This window comes from Mus caroli, unplaced genomic scaffold (assembly GCF_978045245.1).
Source record: "Mus caroli unplaced genomic scaffold, Mus_caroli_1 scaffold_3, whole genome shotgun sequence".
Classification (NCBI taxonomy): domain Eukaryota; kingdom Metazoa; phylum Chordata; class Mammalia; order Rodentia; family Muridae; genus Mus; species Mus caroli.
In genome coordinates this window covers 62749964-62777845 of record NW_028227258.1, presented here as the reverse complement: position 1 = coordinate 62777845, position 27882 = coordinate 62749964, and the positions used below count along the sequence as shown (strand labels likewise).

The window sequence follows — 27882 nt, the reverse complement described above, 5'->3', positions numbered from 1 at the left end:
AGACCCTCCGCTCTGGTCTAGGCCCATTTTCAAGGTCTGCTACAGCAAGGCCAGGATCAGCTGCTATACTGAGATGGAAGCAGGCCTTTGCTGGCGTTCCATGCCTGCAGGAAGCCGAGGCTGTGGCTTAGTGCAGCAGGCAGGCTGGGAGTGAAACCTTCCCCACTACTGGGGCTAGAGGTTCTCAACAGACAGTCGTTCATTCTGCCACCTTCTTAGAAAGTTGTGTAAAACACTGTCCAACTCACACTAAGCTCGCAGTGTGCTGCTGCCGAGTCGACATTGTTCTTCACCTTTCAAAGTCTGTCCAAAGTGACTTCCTAGACATCAACATTGTCTGCTCAAACTACTTCCTCCTCCCCAGACCCAGAATCTCTACACCGCTGCAGCATATGACCTGTGTGGTTAGCCACGTCCATAAGACCCTAACCTTCCTCTATATACCCTGCTGGTCAGTGGCCAAAACCTAGAGAGGTGGCCTGTGGGCGCCCTCTGCTGGCCTTTCTGGATATTGACCACACAGACACCATGTGGAGTTAAGAATTCTTTACTAGGTATTAGTTCAGGCAGATGCCCTGGTTCTGCGATCCCCTCTCCCTATATAGGTCACAGTGAGCAGGTTTCTTCAGAAGAGCCTGTGGGGCTGAGAGTGCTGAGCCCCAGGGTCAGAAGCAGAACTGGAAAGCCTCCAATACATGCTGCTTCCATGTTTCCAGACTGGGCAGCAGGGAGGACAGGCCCATGACGTGCCAGGGCTCTCCGTCAGACACCATGGAGGTTTGGTAGGACAGCAGCTGTACACCCGCCTCTGCCAGGAGGCCTGGGAGGAAGGAAAGGAAAGCCCTGGTTAGCAAGGCACTTGAGGGAAGGGGTGAGAGGGCAGGGCCCAGAGCACTGAGAAGTCAGGCTTCCATGGCCAACGATGCATGGGGGATGGAGGGGGGAGGAGGGGAAGGGAGCTTAAATGACAGGATAGGTGAATTTCCTCTGCTTGTGGCCTCTCTCAGCACTGCCTGAGCATCAGGTGAGGTGGAGGGAGGACAGCAGGAGAAGCAGAGAACCTCCCTCTGGGCAGCTGACAAGTGGGATAAGACGACTCCCCCTACCTTCCAAAGTCTGGGGACACACCCTCTGCCAAGACCCAGAACCTTCAGCAGCTCAGGTCCCAGGGGAGACTGGGGCCACACCACAGAAGAGGTACTCTGACACACTTTGCTGTGGCTAAGCTGGCCACTAGGATCTATAGAAAGGCAGTCCATAAAGGGCTCCTGGGACACAGACTGTGTGTGTACATGGCAAACTTGTGCAATGGCCGGGGAGAGTAGCAGGCACTCTGCCCATACTGCTGTGATCTCAAACAGTTTGGAAACCCTCTGTGAGGGACATATAGACATGCTTGAGGCAGAAAAAGGCCCCAAGGAAGCATCTCTCCAGGGCCAGGGCCCAATTCTAGGGAACCCCCACCCCACCCCAATCTCTACTTCAGAAGCCTGGACAGCCTCCTTGACAAAAGCCTTCTCACCGATCATAGTGGGCAGCATCGCAGGGTTGGAGGGCTGAGCCCGGAATATGAGCAGGGGTTGGCCCCTGCGTAGTGGCACCTCTGGTCTGAAGACAGCTCCATTGAGCATCTGCAGCATTGGTGTAGTACCCTGGACCAAGCCCACAGCTTGATAGGGGGCACCTGCCAGGGCCACAGTCAGGAGGCATTCCCCGCTGCCCTGCTCCCCTGGAACCCCAGGGCTGTGGGAGGTAGTGACCTGTAGAGAGAAGACCGAGACACAGCCTAATTACCCGTGTGTATCTCTGTGTATGTGTATGTGTGTGTGTGTGTGTGTGTGTGTGTGTGTGTGTGTGTGAGAGAGAGAGAGAGAGAGAGAGAGAGAGAGAGAGATCTAGCCTGGCCCAGTCTTGGCTCACTAGTTCAGTGATTTGGGGCTAGGGACAAATGGCATGAGCATTATGCCCCCAGACATTAGCTTATTGGGACAGTCAATATGCCCCATAAAGGGAGGACCACCCCCCCCTGCCTGCTTCAGAGCATTTTTGCACTATACATACAGTATTTTTGTGAGTATGAGCTCACTTCGAAATGCTCAGACATATGCTTTTTCCCTTTACAGATGAAGTAATTAAGACTAGCTCTCATCAGTAGGCAGGGTGGATGGCAAGAAGCAAACCCAAGTGAAACTGTGAACAGGCTTCTAAGATGTGGGGTGGAGTGAGGCCAAGGGGCATGTGCCTATAATCCTGGCACTGCGGAGTTAATAGCAGGAGGATCAGGAGTTCAAGGACAACCTGGGTTCTGTGGGAATGTCTTAAAGAAACAAATTAAAAAAAAAAAAGAGGGGTGGCAGAGCAGTGCTCAGAGTAACGACGGGGCGCACATTGAGGCCAGCCTCTTTCACCAGTAGCTTAGCGTTCACCAAGTTCACGTCTGCCTGCTTAGATGCTTCTCTCAGAAGGCCGACAATGACTGCAGGGCTCAGGCAGGTCCCAGCATTCTTCAGAGATGTTCCTGGGGACACAGAAGGTTGCCCTAAGATCATTGTTTACTGGGTACCACAAGAGGGGGTAAGGAGCCACAGGCACTTAACCCTCAGCTACAAGGCCCTTGTTGCCCTGGGAACCCCAACTGCACCCTGCACTGGGCACTGCGACTGCTTCCAAATGCTGAAAGCCAGCTGGGGCAGATCTGGCTCCAAGTCCAGAAACCTAAGAAGCTTTAACCAATTGGAGGCACTCCCCTCCAAAATGCAGTCCAACTCATGGCAGGCCACCATAGCCTGCCTGTCTTCCCAGAAGATACTTGAAAACTGTGTGATGCCACCAGTGGCTGGAACTCGAGACCCTTGCAAACACTGAAGTAACTGCATGCCCTCAGCCCCCCTGGCATGCTTCTTCAGGGCCTGGGTACTCAGGCCAGTGGACATGGTACCCCTGGCTGTGCCTGTCCCTGGTAATTCCAGTGTTTGGGGTTTAACTGTCCTGCCCAACTTCACATTTTCTCCCCAAGAGTCAGGTGCCAAATAGGTGACAGGGAGAGTGTACAGGAAGGGGTGTACAGGAAGAAGGGACCACCCCACTCCATCTGCAGAATGGTGGACCCACTACCAAGAAGAAAGCAGAGTTGCATGCAACGACAGGTTCATAATCAGACCCAGACAATTTTGTTGCCTAATTTAAAATCTCTCTACAGATTCCAATGTCTTTTAACATGAAACTCTCTGGTTGGGCTGGTGAGAGGGCTCAGCACTGACCGCTCTTCCAGAGGTCCTAAGTTCAAATCCCAGCAACCACATGATGGCTCACAACCATCCCTAATGAGATCTGACACCCTCCTCTGGAGTGTCTGAAGACAGCTACAGTGTATTTACATATAATAAATAAACAAATCTTTAAAAAATAAGAAAGAAAGAAAAGAGAAACTCTCTGGTCTCTCTTACATGGGAAACATGCATATCCTAAAAACATTGCATAACTGTTATCTGTGACAAATACGTTTTCCCAGGGTATTTGTATCCCACTTACACACTTCCTTTGTCCACCTCCATAGTGGGTGAGTTACACCAGAGCAGGACCCAAGTCCCCTGAATCTGCCACTAGATCCGCAATGAGCATTGGACACACCCAGCAGAGATAAGTCCACATCCCCACTTCCCTGTCCCTAGGCAGTGCCCCTAGCTCCTGCTGTGGACCTGACCAGACCTCTCCTCACCTTGTGTAACCACCTGGATGGTCCCTTTAGGGGAGCCAGCCCAGGAGTGCATCAGCGTGCCCAATGCTTCTGCCAGACCAATCCAAGGCTTGGTGTGTGGAGAGAAGGCACTGGTGAGGGCCTGGGCGTTCACCTGCAGAGAGAGGAGGATTAAATCAGGGCACACGTGCTCGAATGAACAGCTGAACCAGTGTTGTGTGGCCAAGGGTCAGCTTGGCATGGAGAGGCAACTAAGGTTGTGGATGATGATGGCCACCAACCATCAAGCAGGGAACAGGGACTTGTCCCTGTAGGTGAGAAGTACTGCAGAGCCCAAGAGGACACAGAAAGTTTCAGCTACACTACATGGCCAGAACAGGGGTAAGAAGCCTGGCTTCCTTCATTGAGCAGCATTGGTACTGGCTCTCTCTGTGAGAGGTTGGCTTCTTGTGTGACAGAGAGGGGTCGGGGCAGCACAGTAAAACATGGAAGTCACAGATGGTGGGGAGGCAGAATGGTGCATCTCGGGGATGGTGATCCAATTTGCCTGTTTCTATTTTGAGACAGGGTCTCCCTTCATAGTCTAGCCTGGTGAAACTCCAGCCTTACCTAACTCTCAAGTGCTAGGATTACAGGAGTGAGCCACCACATCTGGCTCATTTTATTATCTATTTTTGATTATTTTAAGTGACTGTTCACATTTGTCACTGAACACTATGCTCAGTTGCCATGACTTATAAACACATTCAGGCAGGTCTGATTATACTGTATTATGCTTCAAACATTCACCAGTGCTAAGATACTGAGGCATGCTGGGAAACTGAGCATCTAGGACCAAGTAGAACATCCCTGGACATCCCAAGTATAGAGTCTCAGGGCACACGCCTCCCCCCAACCCCCTCCCAGGGACCTCTAATAACAGAGCTTCTTTGTTCTGAGGTAAAATTCCTACTCCTTTTTGTGGTTGCAGATGCTCTGGCTTCCAGTCAGGTGTTAACAATTTCTTTGAGGCTACTTAGAAAGAATCCATCCAAGAAGGAGTTTAACTAGGACCCTGGGCTTTAAATCTGGGTTTGGTGGCTCCTGCGTATGATCTCTAGCAGTAAGGAGGCCAAGGGAGGAGGTTCTCTCTGTGTCCTGGGGCCAGCTGTAGATTCAGAGTAAAACCCCGTCTCTAAACACAAGCCAATCGCCCACCCCACTGGCAAACGAACAAGAACTCGGGTTTGATGAAGAGAATCAAATAAGTGGCTATGAGATGAGAAAACAACCAATGCTTCTATTCTTATTTTCAGTTATCACTAGACACGTCTTCAGCGCTACTTGTAAAAGCTGCAGGAGAGGAAGGAAGGAAAGGCAGAGGATGAGGGTGAGGAGGTGGAGGAGGGCTTAGACAGAGCAGGTGTGCTCAGCTCAGAAACTGCAGCACATCTCACTGTTGTCCAGTGGGTGGGGCCTACAGAGCCCCGCCTGGGGATGTGCTCACTGACTGTCGGTCCATAACAAAGATAAAAGGATGTGCAGTGGTCAGGCTTGAAAATAAATAGGAAGATGCTAGGGTAGAGTCAGGCGCCTCTGGAAACCAACCTGGTCCTCATGCTCGTCTGTGCTACGGTCAGAGAACTGCAGAAGATGCAGGCATAATTAGGGAGAGATGTCCTCTTGTAATAAAAACATCTCTTTCCAAAGACTATCAGTAGCTTGGGGTGGTTCATTCAATTTGCTAATGTTTGTGGTGACTGAGAGATTTCATAGTTTATGTAAGATGGTAACACTCTGTCTTTGTACTCCATGGAGTTTGCGTGAAGAAGTTCCTGTCAGAAAGTCATGGGATCTCACCACCACCTCAGGGCAGGTGGCTACCTCAAAGGGATCCCAAGGAGGGGGCAGAAGCCTGCCTTTAAAAAAGCTGAGCAGGTCCTCTGTCATATTGCCCAAAATGTGGGACGTTCATTAGCAGGGCATCAGCTGAGGCAGGAGAGGGGCTGTTTCATTTAGGCTTCCATTCTCTGGTTGGACAACTCAGCCAGGAGCCCAATCAAGGTCAGCTGCTCAAGAACTCACTGCGAGGCCGGATGAACAGGAAAATGTGCTCTGGTCTCAGGGAGCCAACACAGTGTGCAGAGGACGGAGGACAAACAGGTCAATGCCATACGGTCACCACAGGCTCTGTAGGCTCTTACACCACAAGTGGCTCTCAAAGAGGCTAATCACCACAGACCAAATGGCATCCTGACTGTCTTGAGACAGATAACTGAGCTGTCTAAATGGAGGAAGGAGGGCTGAGCGGGATCCAACCAGTGACTCTTTCCAGGCTGTGAGTCAGTTAGAAAGGCCATGGGTCCTCTCGCACATCCAGTTGGATCCACTGATTTTTGCAGAGTATTAAGTACTTGCTTGGTGGTCATTCACATAGGCTGCAGAGAAACTTAAAGACAGCCTTTCAGTCTTCAGGGAACTTAGAATTCAGCTTTAACAAGTTAATAGACCTGTTATGTCATATAAGATGTGGACAGTGAGTGTGACAGGGTACACCTTTAACTCCAGTACTCAGGAGGTAGAGCTGGGTCTGAGGCCAGGGCTACATAGTGAGACCCTGCTTCAAAAAAACACCAAACCAAACTAAAACCAATCAACCAAACACAATCATGAGTAGCAAACAACAACAACAACAACAACAAAACAAAAAAAAACCTGAGGCACAGCTCCAATGGTCCAGAAAGCATTGAAAGAGGAAACAAGCCCCCAGGAAGGACTGGGGCCAGAACGTGGGGGCACCTGGTATTCCCCAGACTAAGCAAGGGGCCAACTAACAGGGAAGGTTCACAGAGAAAGCGGGGTGAGTTCTGACTGAGGACATGATGCAAAGAATGCCTAACACACACCCGCCTCCCCCATCTTACACACACACACAAACACACAGCCTCGCTCAGTCACCCTAGCAACACCACCCCACACCCAAGGCATGTGGACAACAAAGGAGCCTTTTTTTTCTGGTGGCTGAGCCTGGGAAGGGTCAAATCTCTGCAGCAAGGCTACAATATAACAGCTCAGAAAACAGACTCCCAGCTCCAAGGTCTTAGCTATCAAGACTACAGAAGGGCTGCTCCATCCATCTATCCCAAGTGCCAACTCAAGTACAGATTCCAACTCTTCAGTTCCCAGGGCTGAGCCTGTCCACCCCTAGCTGCTTTGTCTGTGCCTTTTCTCTCTTCCCAGACTCCAGGCCCCAGTCTCATGTTGTGATACTTACGACGCCTGTTAGAGATTTCCCCTTCACCATGTCCACAAACTGGACTGCGATTTCCTCCCCACAGCGGCTCTGGGCTTCCTTGGTGCTGGCACCCAGGTGGGGACAGCTGATGACATTCTCGTGGTCCACTAAGGCCCGGTCCCGTGGTGGCTCCTACCCAGAGAGATATCTCTAAATTGGTTATGAACTGCCTATACACCTTCTGCTGTTGTTCCCACTGAACTTTGAGAATTGCAACCATGCGGATCCCAGCAGACAATGCAAAGATGCTCATGGCAGAAGATGCTACTGCATAATTAGAAGACGGTCCTACACAGTGGAGCTTGTAACAGAGTTGAGAGACCCAGAAACACAAACCAAAACACTGTGCACCTTTGGCTGGGAACATCCCAGTGCTGTGGGGCTTCAGAGGGGGCCAGTGACTTGCCACGGCCTCATAGCTAGAACCTGTATTCAAGCCAAGGTCCACACTCTTTCCTCTGGGGCCACACCAAGGAACCCAGATGCTGAGATAACATCTCTGAAGAGAGAGGCCAATAGGGCTGGTGCAAGTGCATACTCAGCACTCTGTATGCTGAGGCTAAACCTTTGAACATGCTGGGACAAGAAAGAGTACACTCTGGGGACTTTGGGAGAATACTGTCATCATTCCTGGGCTTCTGAGCCTCCCTGGGAAGGGAAGAGGAAACAAGGAAAGCTAATGGGTACCAGGCAGGCCATCTTCTTGGCCATATGGCTGACTTAAGAATCAGGAGTGGCACACACAAACTCCCCTTGTCTTCTCCAAGTCATCAATATGGCAACAGCCTGAGCAGGAACAGGTACTATTTAACAGTTTAACCAGGAATGGGTTCTATTTAGGACCTTAGTTTTGCAGAAGGCAGCACAGCCTCTTCAAAACCGCAGGTGTGTTCTTGGCACACAGTGAGCTCCTGGGCTTCAAGATGGCACACTGTCTTCTATGTTTCAAGATGGTGCACTGTCTTGCCCAAGGCCTTTGTGCTCCCCCCTCACCTTTACCCTCTGACCCCGACACAGAGGCTGTAAGCACTTACTTCTGTAAACACATCCAGTGCAGCCCCAGCACACTGACCAGACTGCAGGGCACGCAGCAGGGCACCTTCATCCACAATGCCTCCTCGAGCACAGTTCACCACTCGCACGCCTTTCTTGCACTGAGCAAAGGTGCTGTCATTCAGCAAGCCTGGAAGAAAGCGGAGACTATTATGATGGCTCTTGACCCTCTCACTTAACACAGGTCCCATAACTCACATCTCCCCAAAGGCCTCTTTCTCCTGGATAGCTAGCTACCTTGTTCTCACTTCTGTCTTCCTAGATGCTCTGGGATAATAGACCTTGTACTGTATGTGGGTTAGATTCAAGAAGTTTAGGAAATGGTGCTTGGTGTTCCAAGAACAAAATGCCCTGCAGGGTCCCATGAAGCCTCTACCCGGGATGCCAGCTGTACTACCTCAGTCTATTTAGACACCTGGCTTTCCCAGCGAGCTCACCCCTCCTGCATCTGAGGCAAGGACTTGTAACAAAGTATCATCATGCTCAGCAGGCCCCAGGCAGCTCCCTCCCTACACCTGCTTGATGATGTCTGCAGAAAACCCACACTGAGAGCCTACCTGTGGTGGAGGGCAGGAGTGGGGTATGGACAGTTATGAAGTCACAGAGAGGCCAGATCTCCTCCAGCCGTAGCTGCTGAACACCAAAGGAGGCCGCGACTTCAGGAGAGATGATGGGATCATAGCCTACAGTCTGGTCAGAAGTGAGAGAAGGCAGAGGCATCTTAATATCAATAGTATCATTATCAGTAACTGCACCATTAGTAACTGGTGCCACACTAAACCTAACTGAATTCCCTACGGTAATTCTCAGAACAGTGCAGTAGGCTTGGGGCTACACTCCTGACGGGAAGGAGGCTTACAGAACCAGCAGGGAGCACAGCCAGCACAGAGGGGAAAAGGTTGCCTGTCACCAACCTCCAACCCCCCCCAGCAGGTGCAGGAGCAACTTAGGTGTGGCTGGACCAAGTGGGTCTTGGAAGCCCTGAGACAGGAGACTGGTGAGGGAGGGCACTCCCATGGGGAACATGCCACAGGAAACAGAAGACAGGCTGGTAGATGCAGCTGTAAGGCCCAGGACGGACTGGAGAGGGGACAGCTTCTAATCAGAAGATAAAGCAAGATGTGCCATTAGAAAGAAGGTTAAGATACTATGTAGGGCTGAAGAAGGGGGAAGAGCCCTCTCTCTGAATTTGATTTAGTGAGACTTAAAATGCCCCTGGTTTTAAAATAACCTAGATTACACAATATGCAGAGCTTAAAGTCTCAACTCATACTAAAGTTCCAGTGACCAAAGGCAAATTTTTCAGCCTCATGAAACTGGTTCTGTGTCATCAAGGCAGCGGGTGGGGCACAGATGCTTACAGCTAAGGCAAGCTGATAACAGCAATACTATGTAACATTTACTGTGTCTGGTGCTGTGTTGTTGTTTCTAAAGCCTAGGCTTGCCTTACAGTTGAAATCCTCCTACCTCAGCCTTTGAAGAAGTGGCCGTGATAGCACATCTACATCGTACCTGATGGATTAGGTATTAATTCCCTGTGTTAGCCCGGAGAAACCAAGGCAGTGGTCACTCCTGGCATCATACTCTGGCCTCGGGGCCTGCTCGTCTAGTGCCTACACGCCTCCCGGGAAGGCAGAAAGGTGGGATAAGAGCAGGGGGCAGGTCAGCATGGGGGCAATCATGGGCGAGGGCAGCACTGTCCAACAGAGACAACTGACTCTGAGCAAAAAGAGGGCATGGAGAAATCCATGCTACACACACCGCCACATGCAAACCTTCCCTACCCCTCTCACCCCCTAGACACACACACACACACACACACACACACACACCTCGTGAGAGAAAGGAGTTGAATGAGATGAAACCCAGCATTGGAGACAATCTCAAGGAAGACTCATTCAAGTCTCAGGAGGAGCCATGACCTCAGTTATTATTCCCCATAAGCAGCCAGGCAGATTCAGAAAGCAGGCAGGTGGGTTTTGCAATAACGAAGACCTAAGTACCCTTGCCTGATCTACCAGGAGGCCTCCCTACCAAGCTCAACTTTTGTCTGAGATTGACTATGGAGAAAGGGACATAGGAACCATATGTCATGAAGGCCCTAATGTTCTTGAGGAGGAAGGGTATAGTCAATCCATTGAGGCAGGTGTGCCTGCTGCAACCAAGAGATGTGGCTGGAGCCATGGAGCCAGGCATCCTTCCTCAGCTGCTGTCCTCTAGATGGGCGAGGACCCTGACACTAAGAACTCTGAGCGAGATGGCCACCACACACACTGCCCTAGCATTCTAACACAAATATATTCCAAGAACAAAAAAGAAACTCCCCTTAACCCTTTAAGGATGCATTTGGAGTAGATTTGGGTATAAGAACAGGGAGGGAATGAGGCCTCATCCTTGAGCAGTTAGTTGCTCCCTCCCTCTGCAGAGAGGAGTGGTACCCACCCCTTTCCTGTCCTTCTATATAGAGAGATTATCTTGTATATTGTATGGATGCCTCACCTGTCAATTTAAAAGCCTATGGCCTATGCCTTAGGCAAGAAATAGAGGTGGGAGAAAGAATTCTGGAAAGAAAGGGGCAGGGGAGGGGTTGGGGGGGAGGGAAGGCCAATGGTACCACAGCCACAGAACACAGGTAACCAGACGTATGGCAAAGTGTAGGTTAAAATAAATGGGTGTCTTTAGTTATGAGCTAGTCAGAGTAGAGCCTAGCTATATGGCCAAGATAGTTGTAAGATATGACTTGGGTCAGAGTCTTACTTCTGGGAGCCTAGGGCTGGGAGACAGAACTTGTAGTCCTCTACTACATGGTGCGCGAATCACTTAAAATTACAGACTGCAAGCCCTGCCTTACAATAATAGACTTCTTTTTATACATAGAGCTTCTGGGGGGGGGGGCACTAATGGTGAATAAGTTAGTACTGTGGGCCTAATGGTGAATAAGTTAGTGCTAGTGTGCATCATTAGCCTTGTTCATAAGTAAAGCCAAGGAGCTCCCTTCCCCCCATCCATCCCAGCCACCAGCGAGGGCTAGAGAAAAAGGCACCGCCTCTTGTGGCCCTGTAAGGACCGGAGCACAGAGCATGAAGGGCTGTGGGTTCCGAGGGCCTAGTCAGACATTATTATCATCCTCTGATGGAGCCTGCTCATCTTTGTACCGAGAAGGAAACACTCTGGGGGAGAGAGAAAATCCCGGGCCTCACCCTCACAATTCGTCTTTGTCTGCGGGTGCCAAAGCTGACCAGAACAATGGCCCCATTCATCTCTAGTCCAGATGTATTTGTTTTCTCACACGCAGTGAGGAAAGCAAAAGAACATCAGAGACCACAAAGCCCTGTGTAACCGAGGAGCACCCAGTGGTGTGTTCTACTCTCGGGGACCAAGGCAGACAGAGCTCAGGGCTGACAGCCCGGCCACTGTCCCTGCTGTGTCAGCAGGTACCTGGGGTGAGGGGAGGAGGCTGGGAAAGGAGAGGTCAGAGAGTAGGGGCTCAGCTTCTTCCTCACACAGAGATAAGAGTTTCTTCTTCACTTACCCGCAGGCGACTGCCAGGAACAGTCTAGCTGGGAGAGGCCTGGCTCCTGCTTTTCACTAAGCAATAATAACTAGGGCATAAAGGAGATGAACTGGGCCGGAGTTCTCACACTAGGGGACTGTGCTGGCAAAAGCAGACAGGCTGACTGGTATGCCTGCCTGGCTCCTACATGTCCAGAAAAGGCTCGGATGTCCTAGTGTACAGAAGCTGGGGAGTGTGCTGATGTGTGTGTGTGTGTGTCTGTCTGTCTGTCTGTCTCCACTTGATACAAACCTAAAGACATCCTGAAAGAGGGAGTCTTAACTGAGAAAAATCCCTCCATAAGATTGGTCTTAGGCCAGAGGCAGGCGGATTTCTGAGTTCGAGGCCAGCCTGGTCTACAAAGTGAGTTCCAGGACAGCCAGGGCTACACAGAGAAACCCTGTCTCGAAAAACCAAAAAAAAAAAAAAAAAAAAAGATTGGTCTTAGGCAATATTGTGGGATATTGCCTTGATTAATGATGCTATGGGAGAGGCCAGTTCACTGTGGGTGTGCCAAACCCGGGCAGGTGGTCCTGGGTGGTATAAGAAACTAGCATGAGCAAGCCAATAAGCTGTACGCCTCCTGGGTTGCCTCCACATCAGTTCCTGCCTTGGGATTCTGCTTCCAGGTTCCTGCCCCGACTTCCCTGTTAAATGCCCGCCCCCTCAAGTTGCTTTTGGCTATGGTGTTTTATCAGAGCAGTTACCTTTCTAGGTAACTAAGACACATTTCCTCAAGGGTCCCGGCGCCACTTTGATGGTGTTACAGAGGCAGCGCTGAGAGGCTCCTCTTCTAGCTCCAGGGCCCTACTGGCTCAACAAGGGATGGAGAAATGAGGCCTTGAAGATGAAGGGGCTCCAAGGCAGAGCTGATCAGAACATGTCTTCCCCCTTCCTCATAGCTGTGCTTCGAGCATTGGAACGCCTTCTGCCAACCTCAATGGCTTTTACATACAAACTTAACAAAATGTCACCTCAAAGCTGCTTAGGTGAAGGCCCACCCCCAGCTCTCCCCAGCCCCCTCCTCCCTCCTGCCTGTGTCTATCCCATTGCACCTGTGCTGAACCTGGGGCTGGGTATGAAGGTCACTGTTCCTGGGTGGTTAAGAATTCTAGGTGTTGGGGGCAGTAAGATGGTGTGGTGGCAAAGGTTGCTCGCTGCCAAGTTCAGACCACCAGAGTTTGATCCCCGGCACCCACATGGTGGAGAGACATGGTGTCTATAATCTCAGCACTTAGAAGCCAAGAAAAAAGGGTCATAAGCTCAAGGCTACCCCAGGTAACTCAACCAGACCCTGTCTCAAGACTAAACAATGAGAGGGGTGATGATGTAGTTCAGTGGTCTAGCGACTCATCGGCTTGTGTGAGGCTTTGGGTTCAAGACTCAGCACCCCAAAACAAATCAAGCAAAACTCCCACATTGAAAAGGTCTAAAGGTAAAGAGATGTTTATACATTTCCACGTTCTACCAGATTAATTATTATTTCTCAAGGGAACAAGACTAGTTTGGAAATGAGCTTAATAGGAATTAATCACAGGGCTAGTGAGATGGCTCAGCAGGCACAGGCACTTACTACCAAGGTGCCTGAGTTGGATCCCTGGGACTCACACATGGAAGGAGAGAACCAAGTCTCACAATCTTTCTGACCTCCATAAATGTGCATTCCTGTGCACACTCATGCATACACACACACACAAATGTAACATAATTTCTTAATGTGACCATTGTTTCCTAATCTAGATACTTAGAACTATGTTATCTTGCTGTTGGTGGCTTTAAGGACAAAGGCGGGAGCTTAGATGATGGAGATTCTCTGTATCCCAGGATGACATTCACTAAACCCCAGGAACATTGCAGGGTGGTTGGCTGAGCTGGAGATCACTGAAGAGGCTTGGCCAGGGAGGGTATTACAAGCCACATTCTAGGAGTTCACAAAGAATGTTTCCAAACCGAAGCAGGTAGGAGTGGCCAAAAGCAACCCCAAGTAAAGGTAACAATATCCCCAAAACCCTGGTAGAAGTTAAACACGGCTACCTATGCTGTGCATTCCTATCATCCCAGGACTCAGGAGGTTGAGGCAGGGGGATTATAAGTTTGAGGCTAGCCTACATAGTTAAATTTTATCCTAAACACATTCAAGCATGTTGCGTATGACCCACTCAAAGCTACAGACCAGCACTGAGATGAGTGGGTACTACATATCTCTCTCAGACAAACACATGTCTGAGAAGTATCCTATCACTTCTTCACATTGATGCTCAAAGCTGCACATAGGCTTGGGAGCAGCTGGGCAGCACCGGGTGGCTGGGCAGGCTTCCCTCTCACCGTCATTACTCTGGAAACAAAACGGGGCTCTTTGGCTGGATTCAGTAACTGCCAAGGTCTCCTAGTGTTAGTGTTCAAAAGCTGGAAGAATCTAGCTATCAATGTCACAGGGACAATGGGAACCATGGGGTGACTGAGAGCCTTACTGTCTGTCCCGAGCCACTGTATGTCAATGAAATGCTCAGCCGAATTGGTTCCATGTACTTAGGATTGCTAAAGCACAGACCTCAGCTTTTAGATCAGAATTCATCATGGGATGATCTGATTATTGTCACAACAATTTGCTCATTATGTTTAACTAAAGCCTTCTGGCTGCTGTGTGACCATAATCCCTGTAATTCCCTCAACAATCACATTAAATATGGAATGTCCGTTGGCATCCACTCAGCTGCCTTCAGCTCTCATGGCAGACAAGCATTGGTCACATTTGTCCATCATCCAGCCAGGACCTTCCTGATCCCACAGTTGGAAAAAGAGAGGGTTGAAGTGACTTCTGAGATATGAAGCTGTCTAGTAATTTCTCATATCAGGGCATGCAAACAAGCAGGTATTTTAAAGAAAGAATCTTGCTATGTAACCCAGGCTGGATTTGAACTCGTGAACCACCTGCCAAAGCCTCCCAAATATTGAGATAATAAACACAGGACACTATGCCCATCTATCGGCACCTTTAAACTTTGCTGGGATAATGAGGGAAATAGAGAAGACAGAAAGCATTTCTTGGCTATAAATCTGTTTTTAAATCATCAGAGAGGAGACACAGAATAACTAGAAGGCCCTTGTAACACCACAAGAAAGGATGTGTGTCATGGAAGAACATTTGCTGGCCCATTGAGACACAGGGCTATTGACACCCAGGAGTTGAGGGACCTGCATCAAGAATTCTCAGCTTTTGAGTTCAAATGTCCTAATAGAGAGATCAAAGTTCCTTTTTCTCTCTGACTTTACTGCCTGTTTAGTAATAGGCTCTAGAGATCCATGTACAACAAAGCCTTCAGCTTCTTCCATGCTTAGCCATCTCTTCCAATACTGCTTCAGAGAGAATGCATCCAAAGTGTCCGGAAACCTCTTACCTTCATTCCAAAGGACTGCATTCGGGTGGCCACTTCTCTTCCTATTCTGCCAAGGCCAAGAATTCCCAGTGTCTTCCCATTCAGTTCTGTCCCCATGAACTGCAACCAGAAAGGCAAAAGGCAAAGATGACCAAGTCAGGTCCAAGAGTAAGGGTTGGGAGTTGAGCCCGCATGGGCAAGGCAAGGCAAGGCAAGGCAAGAGCTCACCTTCTTCCGGTCCCATTTGCCATCTTTCATCGAAGCCGTTGCCTGGGGAATCTGCCTGCAAGAACACAGCAGGTTCAGTGGGTCACCCTACAGGCCAGGAAGAAGGTACACAGATAGCTCAGTGCAGCCACCATCTATCTTTGCCATTTTCCTGGGAACCTCACAACGTGGGTTTGGGGGGCTCAGGTTCAGGGACACTGTGTGTAAGGGAAGGCTGGGACAGTGAGAACATTGGTAGGACATGATTTGGGAACCATAGGACATCTGTCTCTAGCCAGGAGGCTGGGGGAAGAATCTGATGTGCTCTACCACCAAGGCACCAAGAAGCGTGAGTGGGTTTGGCAAGTTTTCTCCTGTAAGCAGCACCAGCCTTCAAAAGCTTATAGGGACAGATGCTTCAAAGACTCCTGTTTGGTTCTTCTTCTGGACCAACCACTCTTGATGGCTTCTCTTGTTATCAAGGGGCAGGTGATTAACCTTCCTTCTTAAACACCAAGAGAGCTAATCTGAGGCAAGTAGCAACACAGCCCAGACCTTTCTACTCAGTCCTGAATGATCCTAATACTTCCAACACGTCCACCACCTGTCCTACCTATTTCTGACCCACACTCACCCACACACCACAGACTGTCTCTTTCTATTGACTCCTGTGCAAGTCCGAGTTGCCGTGTTTTGTTTTCTGGATCCAGCAGAGAGTCAATTAGGACAAAGTTAGGATTTAAGGGTAAGACACAGATTGTGGGACATGGCCCCACGACCACCTCTGGGAACAATGAGGAATGGCTTTGTGCTGTGCACCTTCTCCATGCTGGACTCTGAGAAGCGCTCGGGCCCACACCACTCATCTCCTGAGGGAAGGAGTTCATTCATGCACGCTGTAGGCACTTAGGCCTGGATTGCTGCCTTGAGAGCAGAACACCCACTAGCGTTCTGAGTCAGGTACTTCCTTCCCCATAAGGTACACACAAAGTGGTTTACACCCATCTTGGATGAGGAGTATCAGCAAGGGATTCTGGGAAAGGGGGACCCTCTTCAAATTACAGTACTCTGACTGCTCCTTCGATAAATTGCCCCTGGCATTGGAGGGAAACTTCCTCCTTCTGAAACCTTTTCCTCACCCTCAGGGAAGGGTTGTGTTGAGGGAGACTTTGTATACTCTGACAGGCAAAAGTATCACTCGGGAGACCTCGGGAAACCTAGATGAGGCTCATCTGCTGCATATGCTGGGCTTGGTCTCCTCCCCTCCCCTCACTGACCAGTGCAATGTTGCACTGCTAGGCAGGAATCTTGGGAGAAGGTAGAGCAAAGGTTAACTCACCCAGCAGGAAGGAGAAGGGAGGAAAGAGATAACTTTTTAATCACAGCAGGTTTCAGGCCCCAGGCAAGAGTGCTGACTGTCTGGATCTTTAAAAAGGATTCAGAACAGCTTCAGCCCCCCTTTACTAGAAAGCCTGTATCACAGAGACACAACACACACAAATGCCTATTAAGTGTGTCATATCTGCCAAACAACTATCTGGCTTGTTAGGATGCATTCATATATATATATATATATATATATACGCCATTAGACTGTCCCCAAGAGGCTCACACATCCCAGAACCCCGCCAGAAGAGCTCTCTTAGATAAAAGAATCCACAGGTAGGCACATGAATGATGATAAGAGTTTATCCCATGCATTACAATACAGGCCTAGAGAGTGGGTCTCAACCTTCCGAATGCTTCGATCCTTCAGTTCAGTTCCTCGTGTTGTGGTGACCTCTAACCATAAAATTTCTGTTGCTACTTCATAACTGTAATTGTGCCACTGTTATGAATTGCACTGCAAATATTATTGGAGATAGAGATTTGTCAAAGGGGTCACCACCGACAGGTTAAGAAGGGTAGTGTCAGGTAGACGCTGGAGACCATGACTTAGCTGCCCCAACCAGAGTCAAGGGTTAAAACAGAAAATCTCAATGCTTAACAAGTTAGCAGAGATACCTGACACATATGGTACTTGAGGTTGCAGGGTACAGAGAACATCCTCAAAGGTTTGGGGATTAAAGAAGGCACAGCACCCATGGGTGTGAGGAGAGAGAGTGTGTAGGAGGGTGTATATACTCTCTGTGAGCTTGCTGTTACCATCTGTGATGGTTTGCATATGCTTGGTCCAGAGTGGCACTATTAGGTATGGCCCTGTTGGAGTAGGTGTGTTACTGTGGGTGTGGAACTCTCAACCTAACTGCTTAGAAGTCAGTCTTCCACTAGCAGCCTTCAGATGAAGATGTAGAACTCTCAGCTCCTCCTGTACCATGCCTGCCTGGATGCTGCCATGCTCCCACCTTGATAATGGACTGAACCTCTGAACCTGTAAGCCAGCCCCAATTAAATGTTATCCTTTATAAGACTTGCCTTGGTCATGGTGACTGTTCACAGCAGTAAAACTCAAAGTAAGACAGAAGTTGGTGCCAGGGAATGGAGTATTGCTGTGATAGGCCTGACCATGCTTTTGTTTGGAAGAGTGTGGATTTTGGGACTTTGGATTTGGAGAGCCGTGGAATGAATGTTTTAAGTGGGGTTTACTGAGCCATCCTCGTGGGAATATGGAAGACTGTTGCTGTGAGTGATTTGACTGTGCAGACCTGGCCCAAGAGGCTTCAAGAGAGGAATTTCAGTGTGTGGTGTACAGACTGTCTTTGTAGTATTTTGGTGAAGAATGTGGCTGCTTTTTGCCCTTGTCTGAAGAGTCTGAGGCTAAGGTAAAGAGATTCATATTAATTGCATTGACAAGTCTCAAAAAAGCCTAGCAGAGACTTTGTTCTCTGGTTACGTCTTATGGTAAGCATTTTGAACAAACACAGCAACCTTAGGAAGGAAAAATATAAAATATATGATTTGAGTATTAAAGAGGCACCAGGAAGTGAAATGGTGAGGAATCCTGTGTTCTAAGAGATAACAGATTAAGAGAGTGGGGCTTTGGGGCAAGAGCCTACCCAGCTAAATTTAGATCCAGGGAAGGTGGTACACACCTTTAATCCCAGGAGATAAAACCTGGCAGATCTCTCGAGTTCAAGGCCAGCCTGAGACAGAGCAAGTTCCCAAAAGTCTAGGAGTGGTGGTACACACATTTAATTCTAGGAGACAGGCATGCAGATTTCTGAGTTCAAGGTCAATCTACAGAGCCAGTTCCAGGACAGCCAAGTTTAGGCAGTGAAGGAGTTGGAAAACAGAAAGCTAGTGATAATGTAATAGAACATGGGGCCATGTTCCAGCTCCTGCAAGCAGAACACCTCAGCAGCTTCGGCCATATGGCTCTGGCTTTAGAGTGAAAAATAGAAGGGACTACTGGGACAACTGATGCTGGTTAACTGGAGCTAAGAAATTAGTGGTGATTTAGATAAGACCCAAATCACTGAGGTGAAATCTTCTAGGAAGTGTTTTCTGAGAGGGCAAAGAAGCTGTGTTACAGAGACAGCCAAGGTTATACCTTATGCTGCAGCTGTACTTGATAACGTGTAAGAGTCATACAGGTGGTACTGATTTTGAAGGCATGAAGGGACCATGAAGAGCAGCTGAGGCTTGGCACTGTGAGAGGCCATGGAAGGCCACTGGTGAAGGTGCAGCCTCAGTTGTAGTTGATAGCCCAGGACTAAAGGGGTCATACAAAGAAAGGCTTTGAGGCTTGGCACCATGAAGAGAGCTTTATGAGAGGCTACTGGTGAAGCCTATTTGCAGCAGAAGACCCCAGTGTATTGGAGATGCCAGTACCATGGGATGATCACCAAAAACAGCAGCAGCATTGGGGAGGATCAACCTGAGCTTAGAGTGTCACAGAGGGCAGAGCTGGAGAAGTGACACCAGCCCTTTGGAGGAGCCCAGAAGATCATGTGTGGATCCCAGACACTGAAACAAGAAGCTGTAATATTGAAGTTGCCTTGGAGACCCCAAGATTTTCAAGACGCCAGAGCCATGGGATATCTGCTGAGGAATGCTGTTAACAGGTCGTGGAACCAGCCCAGGAAAAGAAGTTTGTTGCAGTCAACAAAGATAAAAAAGAGATCTGAAGGCTGCTTTGACATCAGACATGGAGATGCAGAGTTTGGACTTTGCCCAGCTGGTTTCCTGTACTTTGGACGTTTAACATTGTTGAAACTGCTATAGACTATGGGCACTGTGGAAATTGGGCTAAATGTACTTTTTAATTGTGCTATGCCTAGATATGGCCCCCACAGAATAATGTTTTTGACCAAGCTTATGGGGGCCAGGGAGTGGAATGTGATGGTTTGTATATGCTTGGTCCAGGGAGTGGCACTATTAGGAGGTGTGGCCTTGTTGGAGTAGGTGTGTCACTGTGGGCTTAGGACCATCATTCTAGTTAGTCTTCCCCTAGCAGCCTTCAGATGAAGTTGTAGAACTCTCAGCTCTGCCTGTACCATGACTGCCTAGATGCTGCCATGCTCCCACCTTGATGATAATGAACTGAACCTCTGAGCCTGTAAGCCAGCCTCAGTTAAATGTTATTCCTTATAAGACTTGCTCATAGCAGTAAAACCCTAAGATAACATCCATCCTCCCATGCAAACTTGCAAGCCACCAGAGAAAGTACATTGTGTCTGTGTGCTTAGCACCCTGCAGAACTCCAGACGGAGGCACCTGGACCTCTTCTAGGTCCGTTTGCTTGCTGAGTGGTAATCACTGACCTCGCTGGGTCTTCTGAGAAGTCAGGGGCTTACCTGGCCAGGCACATGATCATCCCACAGGTGAGCTCCGCAGCACTGAGGCTGTTCCCGTTGGGGGTGCTAAAGACCCAAAAGAAGAATGTCAGTGAGCCCAGGCAAACCCAGCACTCAACACTTCCAGCCCCGGGCCCCCATTCTGGCTTCTCTGACACTCTGCTGCCCTAAGAACCAGGCTACCTTGGCCTCCCGTTCCAAGGCAGAGGCCCTCCCTCAGGCAGGCACAAGGCAGGGAAACACCTGATGGAAAGATGGAAGAGTAGTTTGGCCCAGTTCTCTCTCATTTCAGGGACTATCCATCTACACTCTCCTCTGATCCTTCCTTGCCTGAGCCCCTGAGCCAAGTGTACAACACTCAGGTCAGCCTGCTGCCGAGTAACCCTCCTGGGGTCCCATCAGCTGGCTCATATCAGGAATGAAGCTCCTGTTTTTATCTCTACCCGTTTGGTTTCTTCTTTTTACTCAACAAATTTCGAACTGAGAAAAAGCCCAACTCCCCAAAACACAACAACAAACAAAGCAAACGAACAAGCAAACAAACAACAACCAAAAAAAAAAAAAAAACAAACCAAAAACAAACAAACAAAAAAAGCCCCCAGGAGATCATGTTGACAACTCCAAAGCCTAACACACATTTATTTAAAACTTCTGCTTCCTCTACAGGTTAAGCTCATCTGTAGAAGGTTACAAAGAGTTATAAGGCTCTCTGAAAAACAAAAGGACTGTAAGAGTTTGTGCAAGGCAAGAGAACTTCCAGTTCTTCCCTCAGCAAGCAGCTAAGGTGTAGGCAGAAGTGAGGCTGGCGGCCCCTGGGTCAGGACCACAGAGTGGGTAGGATGGGTTATCCTTTAACATTTCCACCATCAGGTACTGACCTCTGTCAGTCATTCTGTCCATTAACCCCTACCCTCCTGGGGGAGGGGAAGAGGGCAGGACTCAGAGTCAGCAAAGTGGACTGGGAGCAGCTATACCACCAGGTTCCTAACTCACGGCAGTGCAGCAATAGCCTGCTGGCCATGATCTTTGCCCCTGGGCTTCTATAAACAACACAGTGCTGACAGGGACCCCTCTCCTCTGGGGCCTAGAGTGCTAGGAAGAAACTGGGATCTTTGCTTCAGACTGGTGCAGGGAAATATAGGAAGAGACAAGATGGGAGGTCACCCCACCAAGAATGTGTGTGCATCTATACAGGGTGCAAGACCACTGAGTTAGCAAACAAACAAACAAACAAACAAAAAACACGCAAGAGCCACCCTCAGCTCCCAGAACTTACTTCATGACTAGGATGCCCTTCCTCGTGGCAGCCTCCAGATCCACATTGTCCACGCCTGTGCCAGCCCTGCCCACCACCTGGAGCTTCTCTGCTGCATTGATGACATCAGCAGTGACCTTAGTAGCTGAACGGACAATGAGGCCTTCACAGTCCTGGGCAGAGGAAGACAATACCAGGGTTCATACAATTTTTCTGTAATGTACCTGAGGACTCCGGTGGGTTCCGGTGGGCACAAATGCCCACTCACAGGCACATCTGGCTTCTTTGCACACTGTAGGGTAATGTGGACATTTGAGAGCAGTTATAAGACATGAGTACCTGGTCAGTACACTACAGCTATAGCATCGGCTTGCTGGCTCTAGGCATCTGATTAATCTTTCCATAGATGGCGCCCCCATAAGGACCTAGAGCCAGAGAATAACCCATCCTGACAGTATACCTCAGTGTGACCAGACTCATGCCCCAGTGAACTCTGTACACACTGACATTCCTTGCCTCATGGGTAAATTCCAAAGAAAGAACAGCAACTCCTGTATACTCATCGTCGGTCTGGCCTGCATCCTCTAAGCTGCATCCCTTATCTCAGAGATATTTAGGTTCGGGCCTCGGGTATGGGAGAAGGAAACAGGATAGGCAGGTATGGATGGCACTTGGCCCTGTTCCACATCACCTCTTCCATTGGACACTGAGCTGGCTCAAGAGCAGAGGTGGGATCCAATCTCACTCCTTGAGCCCCTTGCCAGGCACGTGGAAGGAAGATGGCTGTAAACGCTGGCTGGCGGAGTAAGTAAGTGAAATGGAAGGAAGTGCCTGCTGAAAGGAAAATGGTTCTTGAGAGCCCACAGGAAGGGAGAGGGAAGAGCTGTGAATCTAAGAGTCTTGGCCCTAGGGTGAGGCCCACACTGCCTTTACAAGCCTGGGATGGAGGAAGGAGCAGTGGAGGAGTGACAAGGTGAGAGAACAGAGCTATTTTATCTCTGCTGGGAAAAGAGAAGTGAATGAAGCTTGGGCTGCTGCTCAAAGGGTATTTAGGCTGTGGGGAGGGAGGGGTGGCTGAAATACTGGAATGGACTGACTTGCTGAGGAGCAGTTGTAGAACCTGCAGCAATGACAGAATTCAAGGCCAGGCCAGGCCAGGCCAAGAGACCTTGCCTTAAAAAAAAAAAAAAAGGAAGAAAAAGAAAGAAAGAACGAACGAAAGAAAGAAAGAAAGAAAGAAAGAAAGAAGAAAGACCAAAAAGATTGGTTCTAGAATTAGTTCTCTGGAGCTGTTCGGGCTGGAGGCATCCTCCCTGGGTGGGGCTGTGCCTGCAGGGAAGGCTCCAGGCAGGCCCCTGAAGGAGGCTGTTGTAGACAGAACAGAGGAAGGAAAAACTGACATCTGAAGGTTGTTTTCTGCCCTGCTTCTCCCCTGCACCCCCAATCTCTCACACACAGGGAAATAGGGAGAAGGGACCCATTTTCTCTCTTCTCTGATCCTAAGCCCAGGTCCTGCCCTGCCCTGCTCTGTATAGTTCCAGGTAACTTGCCCAATCATTGCTCTGGGGGATTCCCCACAGGAAACTGCAGCTGCAGAGAGGACGCAGGGACTTCAACTGTCTGCTTCTCTGACAGCCCCTAAGCACTACCGCAGTCACAGTGCTGTTTTTCTCCCTGGCTGAGTCTGCTTTGAGGGGCCCACACCCTGGAACTATACTTCTACCCACCTGCCCCAGCCAGCTTTTGACACTGAACCTTTAGAGCCTCCAGTAAGACTGGCACAGACATGCTTCCAAAGCTGGTATGTCCTAAAGGCGTGGGACCTACGTTAGAGCCAACACCAGTCAGAGTTTGCTGGTTTCCAAGGCCTTCTATAACATCAACTATATGCCATTTCTTCAGCTTATTTCACTACAAACTGACTGAGGCCACCGGCCACCCCACCCTGTGCTGAGCCCTCAGACTCCGGCACTCCTAAACACCATTCGTCCCTTCTCTAGGACCATAGCTCATCCCTCAAAGACTCCTCCAGGGTGCTCCTCCCCTGCTCTACAGCCCAAATGATCACACCTAACCAAACTCCTAGTGTAGTACTGGGATTAGAACACTCTCTGTCATGCATGATGAATACCTGTAATCCCAGGACTCTACCCCAGTGCTCTAACACTGGGGAAGAGGCAGAATTAAGTTCAAGGCTCTCAAAATCGAATCCCTCACCCCTCCACCCCCACCCCAGCACCTGCTCTTTCTTCTCTTGCACTCACCAAGTGGGAATATCAAGCAAGTGCCTTGATAAAAGCACCTCCATGGGTCTTCGCCTTGAATTTCATCTGGAACACACACTCTCCACATTAGCCTACAGACATTGCCTTTCCTGCTCCTAGGCTTCAGAGCTAGGAAACAGTATGCCATTGGCATGTTTGATTTACGGCTGTTCCAGAAAAACTGTGCTAACTCAGTGGAAACCTATCCCCGCACTTGTTCTTCAAGTTCACACACGCTTTCTTTCCCAGGAGAATGGCCTTGGCCTTGTGGGTAATTCAATTATTGTTAACACTTAGTGCATAGGGCACGTTAGAGAAGCTCTCCGAATGATTCCCCTGGCCTGGGACTCAGAGATCTGTCTACCTGCCTTGGCCTTTCTTCTGAGTGCTGGGATTAAAAGCATGAGGCAACATCTTCGGCCTGCCTGCCTCCCTCTCCTACTCTCTCTTTGGTTTTTTGAAATGATCTTGCAATGTGGCAATCCTGATGTTCCAGTGTCCCAAGTAATAGGATTACATGGGCATGTTTCATCACATCCAGAGCATGTTGTGTTGTGTGTGTTTGTGTGTGTGTGTGTCTGTGTGCTCGCGTGCAGAGTCCTTGTCTCAAATAATAATGGTTGTGATATAAGAAAAAGGAGCCCTCTAACTTGCTCTAATTTGTGTCTTTGTGCTCATACACTCACACATCCACATGCCCTCACACCCACTCCAATACAGGGAACTGAAACCCCACACACGAAACAAGACTCTACCAATATTATTGCGTCTCTACTGTTTTCCATAACACCGATCGTGACTTACAAAACTCAGTGCCCCAGTGTGCTCCGACTTGGTGATTGGCGGTCTATCACTACGGAAGAGAGTGAATGGTAACATCTCCCTGGGCTTAGGGCAAACAGCATGCCCAGAATATGAAGCAGCAGAGGCCAGTTCCAGCAAGGGGGAAGGAACCCTTGCTTCTTACTGCAAAGATTAAAATGGGGCCTGGCAGGAGACACTTTGCCAGGCTACTCTTAGGAGATAAAATGAGGAGGGATGGTGGAAATGTGGGTCCTTCTACAGGTAATCCAAGATTAGTTAATTGGCATTCTGAACTGGGTATTTTGCCAAGGCACACTGAAGGCTGAGAGCTTCCCAAAGGACCAGCCAGCCAAGTCAGTGGCACCCACCCTCCTCCTCTTTCCTGCCAAGTGTCTCTGCTGCTTGAAAGCACCCTGCATTTCTAGCACTGGACTCCCACCCCTACCCTTCAGGCCTGGCCTGCTCCTCACCCTCCTCACACCCCCTCCTCCCGCTCCTCTATTGGATATAACATTTCTCACTGCCCCTAGAAAGCAGCAAAGCCTGCTGCCACTGGTGGCCTGAAAGCCACTCTATAGCCTTCCTGCTCAGCCCACTGTTTAGATTTTAGAACCAAGGTCACTGTCACAGGACATGCGAAGGACTCAATGGCTCCACGGGAGAGTCACAGCCTGAGCCACCCATAAAGACCATAACAACAATCCCTTCTCTGGACTTTCCATTCCCACAGGCTCCACTGTTTGTTGTCTCAGAACTGTCACCTGACTAGCTGTCTCAGAGTTGGGCCTTGTTCCCCAAGAAACCTACAACTCTCCCCCACCCCCTTTCCTTTTCTTGTCATGCTTTATAGATAGGGTCTCATTCTGTAGCTCGGGCTGGTCTCGAACTCGGAGATAATCTGACTCAGCCTCCTTCATACTAGGCATGAGCCAGCCAGCTCATTTTCACTTTTCTTGTTCTTTTTGAGACAGAGAAAAGACTACTCTGTGTAGTCCTGGCTGTCCTCGAACTCATGGACATCCACCTGCCTCTGCCTCCTGAGTGCTGGAATTAAAGGTATGTGTCATCTCCACCTAGCTCTTCCAAGCTTCTTAAAGACCGGGCCTAGAAAAAGTCTGCGAATAAGGGCTGCTGGGCACGTGGCTATTAGCTCGGTAGAGGAAAAGGGATTGGGGGCGGGGAAGGGTCTTGGGAGAAATAGACAAGCGAGCTCAGAGAGTTTCCAGGGTTGCAAGAACAACCCCGCTTGGTCTCTGCGGTTTGAGGCCTCAGCCTGAGCAGGAAGACTGGTACATTCCTCCTGGCTGCAGGCCCTAAGCTGAGCACGTGGAACTTTGGGGGTGGGGCAGTACAGCTGGGACAGAGACAGCATACCTGGATGGATTAGATCTACAGGAAGGGCAGGAACTGAAGTGCTCACAAAGCAGAAAAAGCAGAAACCCCTTCCTTACGTCTGAACAAAGTCACCCGATTGACACAAGCTTTTCAAATAAGTGAAAGACTTTTAAGTTTTATAACGATTAGAGGTTTGCTCCGAAGACTTCGTAGAAGTAACCTGTCCCTACTGCGCTTGGGACAGGATTCTGATGTAGTGAAGTCGGGCCTGATCGGCGATGAAGCCAATGGTGGAGGTTGACTCCAGGCGGCGGCCGCGTGGGCGGCGCGGGGCTCCGGCTGCACCCCCGGGCCGCCCGGAATCCTGCGAGCGCTCCCCAGGGCGGGGGAATGAGCGCCAAGGTCTTGCATCAGACAAAAGGCGGTGCGAGTCCGCTGCCACAAATGCCACGGGACCCGCAGGAGCAGTGCCAGCGCCCCGCGCCCCCTGCCTCCACCCCAGGAGTCTGCACTGAGCAGGGATGGTGTGCGTGTAGCACCCCGAGCCGGGAACTCGCAGCCTGGGTCGCCAGGCACGAAAGCTCCGGAGAGGTTCTGGCATTCGAGAGAGGTTCTGGCATCCCGCAGGACCAGATGGAGCAGCTGCACTTTGCAGCGCCGGCAAGAAACACGCGGTAGCAAAAAGCACAAAAAGTTTGCATTCTGCACCTCCAGGCCATTCGTTCCTCTCTGCTTTTCCTCCCTCCCACTGCTGGTCCCCAATCTCGGGAGGCCCCCGGACCAACTGATAAGATAGGGGAGGACAGCCCTGGAACCACTGGGGTCAGCGGCTTTGGCCATAAAGATGCCTGGTGATTAGGTGATTATGCTTGTGTCCGGCTCGCCTTACCTGGAGTTCAGCTATCAGCTCCTCCTTGCTCAAGTTCTGCTTCTCCACCACCTGCAGCCCTCCATCTTGCAGGATCTTCCGGCAGCAGGGGTCCAGGCTGTCACTGATGAGTACTTTGCGCAGATTTGCGAAGGCCATTGCTAGAGTCAGGCCTTAGAATCAGTTGCTCTGGGTGGGCAGAAGCACTTAGTTCAGGAAACAGCAGGCAGGGCTGGCTCTGGTGACTGGGCAGGGTTCTCGATCTCCCGCTCCCCCTTTATCCTCCCCCTCCTCGCGCCAACAGTCTCCTTTTGATTGGTCAGAAATGCTTAAACTCTGCTGACTCCGCCTCCCCGGGCAGAGCCTCCCACACATTTTTTTTTTTTTTTTTTTTTTTTAAATCCTACACAGTAGGATTTCTCCAGTAGTGAAGCCCTTACCTGCACCGGGTGAGCTTTAACACGCACGATTTATGCTGACAGGCTGATTTATATCGGAAATAAACAGAAATACGCTGTCTCCGCGAGGGAACTGAATCGCATAGTAACTTCTTTCCTCTTAAAGACCATTTATTGGCTGGGTATTTATAACTCCTAGTTGAGCATAATTAGAATGAGTAAGGCCACGGGTTAGATTCTCTGCAACACACGCATGCACACACACACACACACACACCGTTAGGAGATTAAGGAACAAGGTGTGTGTGTGTATGTGTGTGTACATAAGAGTTGGTTCTTGCCTTCCACCAATCCCAGTGGGAGATGAGAGACAAGTCTGGGAAAGGCAAGGGTTTCTTATTCCTTACCCCCCAAAAGACCTTAAGATTAAATCTAGATATAGTAATGGCCGTGGACGAGGCTGGAGGACCACTTGAACCCAGGAGTTCCAGGTCAGCCCCAGTTGGGAGTGGGGGAGGGGGAGAGAAGTCAAGGGTGGTAGTGGTTTTATTCTTTAGAAGTTAGATTATTACTTTTTTTTTTAAAGAAGGGATTAAATCTGTTAGGTAAGTTCAGCCTTGATTATATTATATAAATAACACCCCTTACTATTATACCTCACAATCTTAACATCAAATGTAAGTAAGAGTGTCTCTTTCAGAACTATGTACTGACAAGTCCTCTGCCTGTGCTGTTACCTCCATCCACAAAACAGGAACCCTGGCCTTCTTGGAAGAACTGGGGAAGTGGTTCTGCCCTTTCCTCTAGACTTTCCTTCCTTTCCCTTCTCTGGTCCAGCCCCTTGGGAAAAGAGAGACTTCAGCAGGGACAGCTGGCCAGCTCGGATGCCCTTGGCTCTCGGGATAAGAGTAACAGTAACAGGGTTCGTAGGGACCGGAGGAGAACAGCCGACTTAATTTTCTATTTGGAGACCAGTGTGAGCCCCAAACCTGCACAGTGAGAAGTAAAGCAGATATTTTTTTGGGTAGAATATCAATGATCCAGCGGGGGTTGATTTCTAG

At 49.6% G+C, this 27882-nt stretch overlaps 1 protein-coding gene across 2 annotated transcripts; it reads right to left on the bottom strand.

The window, feature by feature from the left end:
* Positions 1-537: 537 nt before the first annotated feature.
* Phgdh (phosphoglycerate dehydrogenase) lies at positions 538-26695 on the bottom strand. 2 transcript variants are annotated; one of them, XM_085835630.1, is made up of 12 exons: positions 26445-26695; positions 21174-21325; positions 19898-19963; positions 15183-15237; positions 14976-15074; positions 8582-8714; positions 8006-8154; positions 6951-7103; positions 3719-3851; positions 2388-2518; positions 1523-1760; positions 538-820 (listed from the first exon to the last, which is right to left on the bottom strand). In XM_085835630.1, the coding sequence occupies exons 1-12, from the start codon at positions 26580-26582 to the stop codon at positions 666-668; spliced, it is 1602 nt and encodes a 533-aa protein (XP_085691756.1). In that variant the 5' UTR covers positions 26583-26695; the 3' UTR covers positions 538-665. The 2 variants fall into 2 exon arrangements, with proteins under 2 accessions (XP_085691756.1, XP_085691757.1); XM_085835631.1 differs by lacking the exon at positions 6951-7103.
* Positions 26696-27882: the final 1187 nt, after the last annotated feature.

Bases quoted from the DNA above. Each gene is read 5' to 3' on its own strand.
- Phgdh (XM_085835630.1), bottom strand. From the start codon at position 26,582: ATGGCCTTCGCAAATCTGCGCAAAGTACTCATCAGTGACAGCCTGGAC. The intron at 21,326-26,444 runs GTAAGGCGAGCC...TCCTCTGCCCAG, and splicing joins AGCTGATAGCTGAACTCCAG to GACTGTGAAGGCCTCATTGT. The intron at 19,964-21,173 runs GTAAGTTCTGGG...TTGGGTCTTTAG, and splicing joins AAGGGCATCCTAGTCATGAA to CACCCCCAACGGGAACAGCC.